This window comes from Carlito syrichta, unplaced genomic scaffold (assembly GCF_000164805.1).
Source record: "Carlito syrichta isolate Samal-C Ts95f unplaced genomic scaffold, Tarsius_syrichta-2.0.1 Scaffold303036, whole genome shotgun sequence".
Taxonomy (NCBI): domain Eukaryota; kingdom Metazoa; phylum Chordata; class Mammalia; order Primates; family Tarsiidae; genus Carlito; species Carlito syrichta.
Window position 1 is genome coordinate 425916 of NW_007247132.1, and position 16520 is coordinate 442435.

A 16520-nucleotide genomic window follows, 5' to 3' on the forward strand; every position below is an offset into this window, starting at 1 on the left:
CTGTCTCAGCCTTCCAAGTAGCTGGAATTACAGGCGCGCGCTACCACATCCGGCTAATTTTTTGATTTATTGTAGAGATGTAAAGGCGCGGGATTACAGGCTGAGCCACCGAGCCCGGCAGTCCTATTATTTTCTGCACAATAGCCAGATGATTATTTTTAAACCAACGTCGAACTATGTCACTTCTCTGTTCAAAACCTGCTCCTTTTTATCCTTCGATGTGACTATGACCCATTTTCTCATTTCCAATGTGCTCAAAGCTCGAAGGTCACTTCATTAGAGACATCTGCCTGCTATCACTCAAAAATAAGAGTCCTTCTGCATCCACTGCCGGTTCTGTTTCGTTTTTTGTTGGCATTTGATAATACTCTCTTGTGTTTATCTGCTTATATTCTCTTTTCCTGGGTAAGCACACCACGAGGAATCCGTCTCTCACTGTTGTATTTCTAATGCCAAAAACAGTATCTGGAAGTGTAGACACTCGGATGCTTTTATCAAGCATGCTAGGCATTATTCTAACACCTTGTATGTTGTCTATTAAATTATCTTAACATGTCAGATTTGCTGAATTGCTGTCCATGTTTCATAGGTGTGGCGACCGGACTCACGCGTGGCTTAGTTGGATGTAAATCCAGCGGGCTCCCTCAGGAATCCCATGGGGCCGGCACTGCGCTACTGGGCAAGTCAAGGCAGGGCGTGCCCGGAGGGCTGCCGGACGCACAATCTCCGGGATGCCGGCGCGCGTCAATCACTAGGATTGGGAGCCGGGCGGTGCGGACAGAGCGCGGAGCGGGATGCACTTCTTCTGGGGCGCCGGATCCCGGGGGCCGCAGCGCCAGACGGCGGCGGGCGTGGACGGCAGGGAGCTGCTGCAGGCTGCCAGCGGGGAGAGCCACGCGCTACTGCTGCGGGCCGACCACACCGTCTACGCGTGCGGAGACAACAGCCGGGGCCAGCTGGGCCGGGGAAGGGCTCCCAGCGGGGAGCATCCGGGTGAGCTCGGGGGGCCTACGTGCGGGACGCGGGGACGCGGGGCCAAGGGACGGGGGGGGGCTCAGGGACCGGGCGCGGGGACGCGGGGACGGGGCGCGGGCGCTCAGGTGCGGGGCGCGGGGATGCGGAGACGGGGCTGAGGGTCCCAGGTGCAGGCGCGGAGTCTCCAGTACTGGGCACAGGGGCTCAGGTGCCGGGCTTGGGACTCGGGTACAAGGCGCCGGGACACAGGTGCGGGGCGCGGGGACGCAGGTGCCGGGGACGGGGTCGAAGCGCCGGGGCTCCGGTGCCGGGCGCGAGCACCCGGGTCCAAGGAGCGCGGGGACACAGGCGCAGGGCGCCCAGGTCCCGGGAGCTGAGCAAGCTGGACTCCGCGCTTCGGCGACGCAAGCTCGTCAGTTTCGCTTTTGCGACTCGCCCCGCGCTGTTTCGGTTTCCAGTTCCCGCTCTGAGCGAAACTGAGAGCGGAAACCGACCCAGACCGCGCGCCGCCGGCGCCAGGGGCGGGCCCTGCTGCTCGCCCTTCGACCCCGCCTCGCCCGCGCTGGTCAACTGGGGCATCAGCCTCACCCTGCAAATGTGGCCTGTGAGTTGGACACCTTGCAGCCCCTCAGAAATGCCCTGGGAATCTTTTTTCCAAAAATTGAAAAATACACAATAGCACTGATTGTTGTAGAAACGCGGAGGAAAAAAATCACCTGTAATCCCAACACCCAAAGACAACTTCTAACGTTTTAATGCATGCCCTCCTTATCTTTTTTTCTAGGTATATATCTAATCTTTAACAACTCTGACATTTTGATGCATTTCTTCCTTGTCTTTTTTTCTATATATGTATTTAATCTTTTCAAAAATCATGTCATTATACAGTTTTGTATATACAAACTCTGTAAATTATGTTTTCACCAAACATAATGTCATGAACATATTACCCTTTTACTATGTATGTTTTGAACATGTATTTTTTAAAAATGAGCCAGGCTTGGTGGCTCATGCCTGTAATCCCCAGCATTTGGGGAGGCATAGGTAAGAGGATTGTCTGAGCCCAGGGATTCGAGACTAGCCTGGGCAATTTATTGCGACCTCATCTCTATAATAAATAAATAAATAAAAAATTAGCCAGGCATGGTGGCCCACGCCTGTGATTCCAGCTACTTGGAAGACTGAGGCAGAGGGATCACCTGAGCCCAGCAGGTCGAGGCTGCGATGGCCATGAGCGTACCACTACACTCTAGCCTGGGCAACAGAGTGAGACTCTGACTCAAAAAAAAAAAGAAATAAATAAAATACATTTTAGATTGCTGCCTAACATTTCAGGCTCTAAGAGTATCACAATTTAATTATTCTCCTTTTGTGGAATTAGGTTGTTTCCCATTAGGGGCTTTTATAAATAATCCCAATTGATATCCTTGCAAGTAAATATTTGACCGTATTTCTGATTGTTTGCTTAGAATGATTTCTTTTTTTTTTTGAGTTGGTGTCTCACTGTGTCACCCAGGCTGGAGTGCAGTGGCACGCTCACGGCCACTGCAATCTCGACCTGCTGAGCTCAGGTGATCCTTCCCCTCAGTCTTTCAAGTAGCTGGGACTACAGGCATATGTCACCATGCCTGGCTAATTTTTTTATTTATTATAGAGATGAGGTCTCACCAAGTTGCCCAGGTTGGTCTCAACCCTGTTGGGCTCAGGCAATCCTCTCACTTTGGCCTCCCAAAGTGCTGAGATTATAAGCATGAGCCATCATGCCCGGCCTTAGAATAATTTCAAGAGATTTGGAGGAGGAAAATTTTTCCTCTACTCTCTTAGGGACTTGCAAATTTTGCTGACAAAAGACAGATGAACAGGAGAAAAAGCATACAATTTTGTTAATCTTTTACATGTAGGGAATTTACAGAAAAGAAGTGAAGCTCAAGTGCTTGAACTCTGGGGCTTGTAGACCATATTTACAATGGATGATAACAAAGGATGGTAAATTGGGAGGAAGTGACTAGAAGATATATGAGAAAATCAAATAGAAGATAAGGGTTATTTTAGTAAGAGTTGTCTATGCAGGCTTATCTCAGTGCCAGCTCTCCATCTTAGTTGGTCCAGGAGACAGAGGCTCTTCACAAAGGGTTTTATGCCTGACTTTTAGGCACACAAGAGGAGGGCAGAGAACTCTTCCTGCATCTGTTGATTCTCAATTGCCTTCAACTCAAAATAATTCTTAGGCTGAAGTGTTGTGTTTTCAGGTGACACGTCCTAAGTCCCCTCAGGTGAAAGTGAGGGGCAACGTGATACTTAATGCTAAATTGTTCTCCAGGAAAGTGGTATCAATTTTACCTTCATGAGTGTATGAATCTTTGAAAAATTTTTTAGCATTGCCTAGATTTAAGTAAATACTTGATAAGATCACAAAGGTGAAACAAAATCTTAACCAGGCACGATGGCTTAATGCCTATAATCCCAGCACTTTGGAAGGCAGAGGTGAGAGGATTGCCTGAAACTAGGGGTTTGAGACCAACTTGGGCAACTTGGCGAGACCTCGTCTATACAATAAATAAAAAAATTAGCTAGGCATGGTGGTGCGCACCTGTAGTCCCAGCTGCTTGGGAGGTTGAGGCAGAAGGATCGCCTGAGGCCAGCAGATCAAGGCTATGGTGGCTGTGATCATATTACTGCACTCCAGCCTGGGTGACAGAACGAGACCCTGACTCAAAAAAAAAAAAAATCTTAAGTAGTACACAAACTTTATGGGGAATGATGTTCTCAAGCCTAAACCTCTAATATTTCAGAGACACTTTGGGAAAACAGTTTAAATTGCCTTGTGGGGACATGTGATCAGGTTTTCATTTGTGGGCACATTTAGGGGCTCTATAGGGACATATTTCTTCTCTCTTCATTGTTAGAGAATCCAGCATCTGCCTCTCACACTCAGGGGGCAGGCTCCCTGCCAATTTCCTTCTGAGCAAGGGATTCTCTGCTCTTGATATTCCAGGTTGAAAAGACAAAAAACTAGAATGGATCCCAGCACTTTGGGAGCCCAAGGTGGGAGGATTGGGCCAGCAATGTAGCAAGAGCCTGTCTCTTCAAAAAACAGAAAAATTAGCTGTGCACGGTGGCACACACCTGTAGCTCCAGCTACTTGGGAGGCTGAGGCAGGAGGATCTCTAGAGTTCAGGAGGCTCTGCACTCCAACTTGGATGACAGAGCGAGACCCTGTCTCAAAAAAAAAAAAAAAAAAAGGAGAAGAAGTATACAATGGAGGAAACCTCTGGGTTCTTTTATTTTGCTAGGTTTTGCTACCACCATCATAGAGAAACATTTGATCAAGCATCATAGTCCCTAGAAATTCCCTTTCTCCATGATGCCTACTCTTAAACAGCAGCTGTTAAAAGATAAACTTGGGTACATTACATTTTTTTTTTGAGTTGGTGTCTCATTCTGTCTCCCAGGCTGGGTGGAGTACAGTGGCACGCTCATGGCCACCACAGCCTTGACTTGCTGGGCTCAGTTGATCCTTCCACCTCAGCCTTTCAAGTACTTTGAACTACAGGTGGGTGCCACCACACCTGGTGGATTTTTTATTTGTATTTTTTTGAGTCGGAGTCTCACTCTGTCGCCCAGGCTGGAGAGCAGTAGCACACTCATGGCCACCACAGCCTCGACTGGCTGCACTCTGATGATCCTTCTGCCTCAGCCTTCCAAGTAGCTGGAACTACAGGCACATGCTGCCATGCCGAGATAATTTTTTGATTTATTGTAGAGATGAGGTCTCGTTGCCAGGTGGGTCTCAAACTCGTGAGCTCAGGCAGTCCTCCCACCTTGGCCTCCCAAAGTGCTGGGATTATAGGCGTGAGCCACCACTCCTGGCCTACATTACAATTTTTAAGAGTTTATTTGAACACTCATTGATTCATGAGTTGGACAACTTCCAACCTCAAGCAGTTAGGCTCCATAGAGGGAAGTGGAGAGGGGTGAGAGAGGAGACCAGGGAAACTGTCATATGATGTTTGAAGAAGCAAGACAAAGCAAATATTTGATTTGGCTGAAGTGGAAAGTCCCTAGATAAAAGTAGTTGGCAGTTTCTGGTGAGTCAAGTCACCGGTCAGAGGTTAGTTGCCAGTTTCTGACTGGTGAAGCTTAAGTTTCATTTTTCTAGGTTGTGAGTTCATTCAGAGTTGGGTTTTTCTTTGCTTATGTAGGAACCCAGTCTTCTTTTTTTAAAAGAATTTTATTTTGAAATTGTGGGGTACAATTCAGGGTTAAGTATATAAGTGCTCACTGTGCAGGTACCCTTGTTGATGAGATGTGGCCCCCCTTCCCCAGGTGGAGACCGACTACTGTCAATCCCAGCTTCCCAGCCCCCACCCCCCTCCCTGCAGTTTCCCGCTACTTGTAATTAATACTACAGTAATTTGGTAGTTGTTCAAGGTCCACTTATGAGTGAGAACATGTGATACTCATCTCTTTGTTTCTGTGAGCGATCACTCAGTATTATAAGCTCTAATTCCATCCACGTTGCTGCAAAGTTTATGATTTTGCTCTTCTTTATGGCTGTGTAATATTCCGCTGTATAATATTCCATTTTGTATATGTACCACATTTTTTTAATCCAGTCCTCTTTTGATGGGCAGCACGGTTGGTTCCATGTTCTTGCTCCTGTGAACAATGCTGCAATAAATATGCGTGTGCAGTTATCTTTTTTATAGAGTGACCTGAGTTCTTCCAGGTATATTCCCAGTAGGGGAATGCAGAATCATATGGAAGGTCAATTTTTAGGAGTTTTAGGAATTGCCACACTGATTTCCACAGAGGCTGTACTAGTTTACACTCCCACCGTCGGTGTAGAAGTGTTCCCTTTTCGCCACATCTTCTCTAGCATGTTATTTTTTGAGTTATTATTGATGGCCATTCTGACTGGAGTTAGGTGGTATCTCAGTGTAGTTTTAATTTGCATCTCCTTGATAATCAGTGAGCAGCATGGTCTCCTGGTTGATTGTTTTAACACAAATGTTCCCATAAAGACAGAGTTACACACATTGAGCTTCTTTCCGGCAGACATTTAGCATGGACTTTAGGTATTGATTTCAAAAACCATTGGAGGAGACAAGGCATCTGGGTGACCCTTCTTTTTGAAGATAAGTTCTGTTTTGAATTTGTTGATAAATTAATAATGGGGGGGTGTTTTTTTTTTGTTTTTGCTCCCAAAGCACCAGTTAAGGCATTGCGAACTCTACATGTTGATTTTGTGAGCTGTGGGAAGGAGCACTCCCTGGCTGTCTGCCACAAAGGAAGAGTCTTTGCATGGGGAGTTGGCTCTGAAGGGCAGCTGGGAATTGGAGAATTTATGGAAACATGTTCTATACCCACGTAAGTGTTTACATTCACTCTTTCATTAATTCATTTTTTTTGGGGGGGGGTACCATGTGCCTGGCAAAATGCCAGGCTACAAAGATGATGATGACAAAGATGACTGCAAGAATTATTATGACGATGACTAATGCAGCTCCTGACTTCAAGGATTGCAGTCCAGAGAAGGCAGGAAGGAACTTACATCACCAATGATTTCTTAATTAGAATCCCATGCAGGAAAAGCGGAGAGTGGAATAAGATGGAACTCTTTGTGGGGACACACTTGGGTCTCCACAGTGAGTATAAAGAGTATTTTAATGTGTGTGTGTGTGTGTGTGTGTGTGTGTGTGTGTGTCGGAGTCTCATTCTGTCGCCCAGGCTGGAGTGCAGTGGCATGCTCATGGCCACCGCAGCCTCGTGATGCTGGTCTCAGATGATCCTTCCTCCTCAGCCTTCCAAGCAGCTGGAACTACAGGCACGTGCCACCACGTCTGGCTAATTTTTCGATTTATTGTAGAGTCAAGGTTTCCCAGGCTGGTCTTGAACTCCTGGGCACAGGTAATTTTCCTGCCTTGGCCTCCCAAAGTGTTGGAATTACAGGCGTGATTTGCTGTGCCCAGTCTAAGACTGTTTTTTAATTAAAATTTTTTTTAATTTTAAAGATGTGGGGTACAATCAGGGTTAGGTATACAAATGTTCATTATGCAGGTACCCTTGTTGATGAGGTGTCGTTACTCCCACTCCCCTGCAGATTCCTGCTACGACCAATCCCGCCTCCCCTCGCCCCCAGCAGTTTCCCACTACTGCCCCTAAGACTATTTTAAAGTGAGAGCATTTGAGCTACAGAAGATGTAGAAAACATTTTTTCTGACACTTCGCTGGAGCCTCCTTAAAATATGGTTGTCATGAACCTCCCTCATTGGGAGTTTCCTGCAAATTCAGCCATCACGAAGACAGACGGCCCATCCCCGTTACTGTCAGAAGGCCCAACAGAACCTTCCACACTCTCCCACTGAAGCCCTATCACGGCTTCTTTTATCATTGATTTACATATAGCAACCCTAAGTAAGTTGGAATGACTGATATACTACAATTTAGTTCCAAAGTTTACTAAGTTCATCCTTCATAATCTGTAGATGCTTCTGCTCATTTCTTTCTTTCTTTCTTGTTTTCTTTGTTTTATTGTACAGACGTGGGGTACAAGTCAGGATTAGGTACATAAGTCGTCTGCCTGCAGGTGAAGTTTGGGCCTCCCACGGGTCCTCACTTCCCTGGTTTAGGATCAAGTACCCTTGGCGATGTTACGAGCCCCCCTCCTCCCCTAGCAGTGTCTCGTGACTGCTGATCCCTCCCTTGTAGTATTGTGATGAGTGTTCAGGACTTACTTATGAGTGAGAACATGTGGTACTCAGTTCTCTGTTTCTGTGATAGATCACTGAGTGTGATGGTCTCTAAATCCATCCAAGTTGCTGCAGAGTCCATAATTTTGTCCTTCTTTATGGCTGTGTAATAGTCTATCGTGTATATATACCACATTTTAAAAATCCAGTCCATTTTCAGTGAGAAGCACGGTTAGTTCTATATTTTTGCTGTTGTGAATATTGCTTCCATAAACATGCATGTGCAGGTATCTTTTTTGTGGAATTGAGTTCCTTCAGGTATATTCCCAGGAGGGGGATTACTAGGTCATATGGAAGGTCAATTTCTAGTTTAAAAATCACCACACTGCTTTCCGTAGAGGTTGAACAGGTTTGCACTCCCACCAACAGTGTAGAAGCATTCCCTTTTTCCTGCACCCATACCAGCATCTGTTGTTTTTTGATTTATTAATGGTGGCCATTCTTTTTTGTTGTTGTTTTTTTTTTGAGTTGAAGTCTCACTCTGTTACCCAGACTGGAGTGCAGTGGCCGCTCCCGGCCACCGCAGTCTTGACCTGCTGGGCTCCGGCAATCCTTCCCCTTCAGCCTTCCAAATATCTGGAACTACAGGTGTGCGCTGCCACGCCTGGCTAATTTTTTGATTCATTGTAGAGACGAGGTCTTGCCAAGTTGCCCAGGTGGGTCTCGAACCCACGGGCTCAGGCAGTCCATTCACCTCAGCCTGCCAAAGCGCAGGATTACAGGCTGAGCCACCGAGCCTGGCAATGGTGGCCATTCTTAATGGAGTTAGGTGCTTCTGCTCATTTATTTTGTCCAAACAATGCTTATTGGAAGAGGCAAGTCAACCAACAATGCATTTCTCGTTTGAACAGGCATAGTTTTTCAATGACAGAAGCTCTCTGTCTTTTCTTTGTCTCTGTCTTTCTTCCTCCGTCCCTTCTTCCCACCCCTGCTCCTCATCCCTCTCACCATGGCACAGAACTAGAAAGAGAGGAAGAAGAGTGGAGGAAAAAAGGAAGATTTGGGGCATTGACTTCACACAGCATTTCATTCTACAAGCAGGGTTTGTGTTGTTGGACTGACTGTTATTTGGAGTGAAATCCAGTAGCTTTCGGCAGCATTAAACAAATTTCAACTCATGATTCATAATCACCTACTGCTGTATTAAGCACAGGGGAACATTTAAGATATATAGGTATATAACTTTACTTTGGGCTGTTCTGCATAAGTGAGCCCACGTGTAAATAAACCTTGTCTTTTTTTCTGTTAATCTGTCTATTGTCAGTTAATTTGCAGGCTCCTAAACATGGGACTCAGGTTAGAAGAAGAAAAGTTTTTCTCCTAACCTAAACTTTTGCTTTGTCTTAAGCCTCTGAGTCTCAATATTTTCTTTAGTAAAATGGGGGGAAAGATCACATTTCCTGACAAACAGCTTCCTAGGACAAGTAACATGATAGCTCTGAATTATGTTTTTATGACTTACATACTTAGGGAATTTTCTTTATTTTATTACTTTTTGTTCTTTTTTTATTAATAGAGATGAGGTCTCACTATGTTACCCAGGCTTGTCTCAAACTCCTGGGCTCAAACGATCGTCTCACCTCAGCCTCTCAAAGTGCTGCGATTATAAGTGTGAGGCTCCGCACCCAATCACATCCTTGGGAATTTTCAAATGCATTCTTTCTAATACCAGGAAATTACTTCTTGTTTCTGTTCATAAAATTGTGAGGGAGTGATGTGACTTAGGGTAATAAGCTTTGAACTTGGAATGAAAAGATCAGGGTTTTCTTCACCTTGATACCTATTTGACCTCTTGGAGTACCCTTAGGTTCAACTACATGAAATTGCTGATATTTATCTGTTTTTGATTCAATAACATGGCAATTTTGTATGATTTAACCTAGTGGTTTCTTTATCTCATAGGGATTAAATTAGATGATGAAGGCATTGAGGCCGGTGCGGTGGCTCATGCCTGTAATCCCAGCACTTTTGGAGGGGGAGGCAAGAAGATTACCTGAGCCCAGGGCTTTGAGACCAGCTGGGGCAATTTGGCAAGAACTCATCTCTAGAATAAATCACAAAATTAGCCAGGTGTGGTGGCGTGCACCTGTAGTCCCAGCTACTTGGTGTTGGGTGTTCTGTAAATGCTAAAGCCCTGTGCTTATGTGTATGAAGGAATTTCTTTTCTTTCTTTTTTTTTTTTTTGAGTCGGAATCTCACTCTGTTGCCCAGGCTGGAGCACAGTGGCATGCTCATGGCCACTGCAACCTCAACCTGCTGGACTCAGGCGATCCTTCCACCTCAGCCTTCAAAATAGCTGGAACTAGAGGCACGTGCTACCACGCCCAGTCAACTTTTTTTGATTTTATTGCAGAGACGAGGTCTCGCCAAGTTGTCCAGGCTGGTCTCGAACGCCTGGGTTCAGGTACTCCTCTCACCTCTGCCTCCCAAAGTTCTGGTATTTAACAAATTCTTAAGCCAAAAGCATAAAATAAAAATTAATGCATTACATGATGTATCAAAGTCCAATAAAAATCACTTCCACATTATGTACTGTTTTGGATTCTGTCCTGTCCTCTGTATGTGTTGATACCATATTAAAAACCATTTGAGTGTGCTGAAATCAAAGTACTTCAGAAATATGAGGGGAAAAATTGCTTTTTAGGCCATATTACCTGAGATACTTTTGAATATCTGTAGTCCACTTGGCAACTCACCTTAAATAAAGATTAATAGATTTTGTCTCATTTTTATTATAGGAAAATAACAACTCTGAAGGGTATAAAAATAATACAAGTTTCCTGTGGACACTACCACTCCCTGGCATTATCAAAAGGTAAAAAACAAGTTTTGAATCTCCGAGTGTCATTGGGAAATAATGTCTTGGATAAGAATGAGAACTATACATTTTTTTTTTAACACACTAGGGTTTGTTTTAATGCACCTAAGAAGGTTTTAAATCTCCAGGTTTCGTAAGATGTGGTGTTCCTCCCGTTTTTCTACCCCCAAATTTCTCTGCTCTTCTTACACTCTGTTGCCACAAATGACCACCTCTGTTTATCTGACCCAACTGGCCGACTGAACAGTGGCCTTATTCCCAGTCTTTTACTCTTTCTGCTGACTGGCTTGTCTACACTGGCAAACATGAGCGGACTAAGGTCTAAGTGTCTATTTCGTTGTCTCAAAGACAGAAAAGTCAAGATGTCAAAATCGGGCAACCTCTTTCAGGTCCCCTCCCACTGTGGGAGATTTTCTGTCTTCAGAATAATCCTACTTTCTCAAAAAAAAAAAAAAAAAAGTCAAAAGCTTGACTCTACATTTTTTCTTTTTAAAGTTTGTATTTATTTATTTTTTTATCTCTACACTCTCATGTTCGGTGTCTGGGAGCCTGCAAATTAAGTGAACAAAAGACAGATTAACAGAGAAAGGCACCCCATTTTTATTAATATTTTAACACATAATAATTGTGAATCTACATTTTTTTTTGAGTTGGAGTCTCACTCTGTCACTCAGGCTGGAGTGCAGTGGCACACTTACAGCCACCACAGCCTCGACCCGCTGGGCTCAGGTGATGCTTTCACCTCAGCCTTCTGAGTAGCTGGGATAACAGGCACGCACCACCACACCTGGCTAATTTTTTTGATTTTTTTGTAGAGACAAGGTCTTGACATGTTGCCCAGGCTTGTCTCGAACTCCTTGACTCAGGCAATCCTCTAACTTTGGCCTCCCAAAGTGCTGTTGATTTTCATTTGTCTTCAGCTTAAAACAATCCTTATGCCAAAGTAGCATATTTCAGGGTGGCTTATCTCTCTGTTTGTCTGTCTGTCTCTCACTCTCTCTTTTTCCTCATTGGAGTCTCACTCTGTCACCTAGGCTTAAGTGCAGTGGCATGTGCACAGCTACGGTACTCAACCTGCTGGGCTCAGGTGATCCTTCTGCTTCACCACCAAGTAACTGGAACTACAGGCATGTGCCACCATGCCCAGCTAATTTTTGTTAAACTATAGAGAGGAAGTCTTGTAGAGTGTCGTCCAGGCTAGTATCTAACCCCCGGGCCCAGGCAATCCTCTTGCCTCCACCTTTCAAAGTACTGGAATTACAGGCCTGAGCCACCACACCTGGCAAGGTGGTCTATCTTCATCCTCTTCAAGAGATATGCAACATTTGTGTGTTCTTCAGCATTGCAACTGTACCGTAGGGTCTCTGGATAGCCAACATTTTTTTGGTCATCTGTGTGTCAACTACCGTGTTAAATGCTTTACATGAGTTATCTCATATAATTACCCAAAAAGCACAGAAACTGGGTATGATTCATATTCTCAGTTCAGAAATGGGAAAATTTGGACCCAGAGACTTTAAATAATATGCCTAATGTTACACACTAAGAAACAGAAGAGGCCAGGCGTGGTAGCTCACACCTGTTATCCCAGCACTTTGGGAGGCTAAGGAAGAATGATTGCTTGAGCCCAGGAGTTTGAGGCCAGCCTGGGTTACATAGCAAGACTTCATCTTTATAAAAGATGAAAAAAAAATGGCCAGGCGTGATAGCTTACACCTATAATCCCAGTACTTTGGGAGGTTGAGGTGAGAGGATTGCCTGAGCCCAGCCTGCGATGGCCCTCCAGCCTGGGTGACAGAGTAAGACTTCAACTCAAAAAAAATAAAAAATTAAAAAAAATTTAGCCAGGCATGGTGGTGCACACCTATAATCCCAGCTACTCAGGAGTATTACTTGAGCCCAAGAGATCGGGGCTACAGTGAGCTATGATCGTGCCACTGCACTCCTGCCTGGGTGACAGAGGGAGACCATGACTCAGAATAAAATAAAAATAAATTTACTAAGAGAGTAGGTTGTAAATGTTCTCATTACAGACAGAAGGTAACTACGTGAGATGATTGATACATTAACTGGCTATGGCATTCATCATTTCCCAATATATCCGTACATCAAAACATCACATTAGATGTTTTAAATATGTAATTTTATTTGTCAATCATACTTCAATAAAGTTGAAAAAAAATTATGGAATTAGAGTGGTAGTTCCTACTTGAATTTGATATTCCGATATGTGTGCAATTGTGAATTTCTCTTCATTATTTTTATAGATAGCCAAGTGTTTTCATGGGGAAAAAACAGCCATGGGCAGCTGGGTCTGGGGGAAGGGCTCCTGTCCCAAGCTGTCCCACAGAGGGTGAGGTCCCTGGAGGGGATCCCGCTGGCTCAGGTGGCTGCTGGAGGGGCTCACAGCTTCGCCCTGTCACTCTGTGGGACTTCGTTTGGCTGGGGGAGCAACAGTGCGGGGCAGCTGGCCCTCAGCAGGAAGGATGGCCCAGGTAAGAACATCATCTTGTTACTGCTGTGAATCATTCTTTCTTTCCAGGTGAAAGACCAGCTTGGCAAAAGGCAGTCTCAACAGTTAAAACAGTGGTCCTGGCCAGGTGTGGTGGCTCTCACCTGTAATTCCAGAACTTTGGGAGGCCAAGGCAGAAGGATTGCTTGAGCCCAGGGGTTCGAGACCAGCCTACAACATAGCGAGAGCTCATCTCTAAAACATTAATAACTAACAAATGCTAAAAAAGATCTATGTTAGTTGTCTACTGCTGCTGTCACGAATCACCACACACTTAGTGGCTTAAGGCAACACACATTTCTTAATAGTTCTGGAGGTCAGTAGTCTGACTTGGGTCTCACTGGGCTGAAGTAAAGGTGTCAGCAAGGCTGCCTTCCTTTCCAGAGGCTCTGGGTGGAATCCATTTTCTTGTCTTTTCTAGCTTCTGGAAACCACTTACTGATTGACTCATAGATCTCTTTCTTTTTCAAGGTTGGCAATGGCTGTGTAAGTCTTTCTCAAGTCACATGACTGACATTGACAGCTCTGCCCTCCTCTTCCTCAGTTTAAGACTCTTGTGACTATAGTCAGCCCACTTATATAATCCAGACTAACCACTCTAGTTTTTCCACTTAAAATAAAATTTCATTAATTCATAATCCTACTTAAGTAAAGGATCTCTGAATTGGACAATTCTGTGCAAATGATGAAACAATGAGAAAGAGATGGAGCAAGATGGCAGAATGGGACTGTCCAGAGATTATCCCCTGACAAAAACACCAATCTGAACAATCTACACCAAATAAAAAGCTAGGGAAAAAAGGTGAGACATCACAGTATCTGCTTGTAGCACAATAATGAGAAAAAACACATTTAAGAGGGTAGAAAAAAACAGTTTTATATTTCCCTCATCACTCCTTTGTCATCCCTGGCAGTAGAGTGTAAGAATGATATTGTCTGCTTGGGAGAAAAATAGTAAAGTGAACAAAAAACCATACACTGAAAACTATACTTCTCATAGAAGTGGCTAGAAGATGTTGGTCAAAGGATACAAAATGTCAGTGAAGTAGTAGGATTAAGTTTAAGAGATCTATTGTACAATATGGTATCCACAGTTAATAATGATATACTGTATACTTAAAAAATGCAAGAGAGCCACCCTATTTTAAGATCAGATGATAAACAACTTTAATTTCATGGGTGTCCTCAACTTTTCTTTGCTGTGTGACTTAACACATGCACAGGTTCTGGGCTTAGGAAGTGGAAGACCATTCTTTGGAAGGTCATTCATCTGCCACCATAGGATCCTTTAAAAAATCCCAATTCCAAGGATTGCTTGAGCCCAGGAACTTGAGACTAGTCTGGGCAATATAGCGAGACCTCGTCTCTTCAGAAAAATCAAAAAACTAGCTGAGCTTGGTTGGTGGTGGCACATGGCTGTAGTTCCAGCTATTGCAGAGGCTGAGGCAAGAGGATTGCCTGTGCCCAGGAGTTGGAGGCTGCAGTGAGCCGTGATCATGCAACTGTACTCTGGCCGGGGCAACAGACTGAGACCCTCCAACTCAAATAAAATAAAATAAAATAAAAATTCCAGTGCCTAGATTGGACACCATCCCAATTAAATCAGAATGTCTGGCATTGAAAGTCAGGCATCAGTTGTCGGTAAAGATCCCACAGGTGATATCAATGTGCAGCAAAGTTTTGGTACCACTGGATTAGGAGATTACTTAGCGTAAACAACCAGTTCCTGTAGACAAAAGAAAACTCCTCTAAGCAACCAGTTCCTCTAAAAACAAAACTCAGGACAACCCCTTCAGGTCCCCTCCCACTGTGGGAGCTTTTCTGTCTTCTCGATAAATCCTGCTTTCTAAAAAAAAAATAAAAATAAATAAATAAATAAGTAAAAACAAAACCCACCAAGATGTCTTCCTACAAACTCTCCTGTTCAATTCTTTACACGCAGCTAACATATTGTTTGCACATATGGTGTGCCAGTACCACGTTGAGAACTTACGTATCATTTCATTTCACCATCTCAACATGAGCTGAGTTTCTTTTTTTTTTTGAGTTGGAGTCTCACTCTGTCACCCAGACTGGAGTGCAGTGGCCGCTCCCTGCCACCGCAGTCTCGACCTGCTGGGCTCCGGCGATCCTTCCGCCTCAGCCTTCTGAGTAGCCGGAATTACAGGCATGTGCTACCACGCCCGGCTGATTTTTTGATTTATTGTAGAGATGAGGTCTCGCTGCCCAGGCTGGTCTCGAACCTGTGGGCTCAGGCAATTCACTCACCTCAGCCTCCCAAAGGCGCGGGATTACGGGCTGAGCCACCGAGCCTGGCAAGCTGAGTTTCTTATTAACTCAATTATTGTAATTTATTTTCAGAGCACCCATGGTGTGACAGAAATGTATGAAGGTTGTTCGAATCAAAATGGAGTCATGTGAAACATTATTACAATGGTACAATGGCACAGGGGGGCCATGAAGAGAGGGCCCTCACTCATATCCACCTGACAGCAAGAACTGTCACAAAAAACTTCACCAAAACCACAACCTTGCAGTTAAGGCCACTTCTATGAGGACATTTTTTCCATTTCATGTTTCTTCCAGTAACAGCCTTTCCTAAACCGGGCATGGTGGCTCATGCCTATAATCCCAGCACTTTGGGAGGCAAGAGGATTGCTTGAGCCCAGGAGTTAGAGACCAGTCTATGCAACATAGCAAAACCTCGTCTCTACAAAAAAAAAATTTTTTTTAATTAACCTGGCGTGGTGGTGTGTCCCTGTATGTATTCTCAGCTACCCGGGAGGCTGAGGTGAGAGGATCACTTGAGCCCAGGAGGTCAAGGCTGCAGTGAGACTTTATCATGTCACTGCACTCCAGCCTGGGTGACAGAGTGAGACTCCAACTCAAATAATATAATAATAATTTTTTAAAACAGTCTTTCCTAACTGCAACCTTGCAGTCAGGTTTGGTAGATTCTATGAAGAGCCTCCCTTAGCGATGACCAGCCCACATATCACTGCTTGTAATACGCCCTATAACCAATGACTTCTTGCTTCTTTTTTTTCTTCTTTTTTGAATAGGAGTTTCACTCTGTTGCCCAGGTCGGAGTGTAGTGGCATGCTGACAGCCACTGCAGCCTCAACCTGCTGGACTCAGGAGATCCTTCCACCTTAGCCTTCCAAGTAGCTGGAAACACAGGCATGTGCCACCAGGCCCAGCTAATTAAAAAAAAAAATCTGGATTGCCTGAGTCTGCGGGTTCGTGACCCGCCTGGGCAACTTGGAGAGACCTCATCTCTACAATAAATCAAAAATTAGCCGGGCGTGGTAGCGCGCGCCTGTAGTTCCAGCTACTGGGAAGGCTGAGGCGGAAGGATCACCGGAGCCCACAGCAGGTCGAGGCTACAGTGGCCGGGAGCAGCCACTGCACTCCAGTCTGGGCGACAGAGTGAGACTCCAACTCAAAAAAAAAAAAACATCTT

At 44.7% G+C, this 16520-nt stretch overlaps 1 protein-coding gene across 2 annotated transcripts in view; it reads left to right on the plus strand.

Moving 5' to 3' along the window:
- Positions 1-794: 794 nt before the first annotated feature.
- HERC6 (HECT and RLD domain containing E3 ubiquitin protein ligase family member 6) overlaps positions 795-16520 on the plus strand; it is a 74303-nt gene continuing 58577 nt past the window's right edge. For both annotated transcript variants that reach the window (XM_008057501.2, XM_021712044.1), the window contains exons 1-4: positions 795-993; positions 6186-6345; positions 10466-10542; positions 12813-13040. In XM_008057501.2, the coding sequence (XP_008055692.1) occupies positions 795-993; positions 6186-6345; positions 10466-10542; positions 12813-13040 (664 nt within the window). The remainder of the gene's footprint in view (positions 994-6185; positions 6346-10465; positions 10543-12812; positions 13041-16520) is intronic.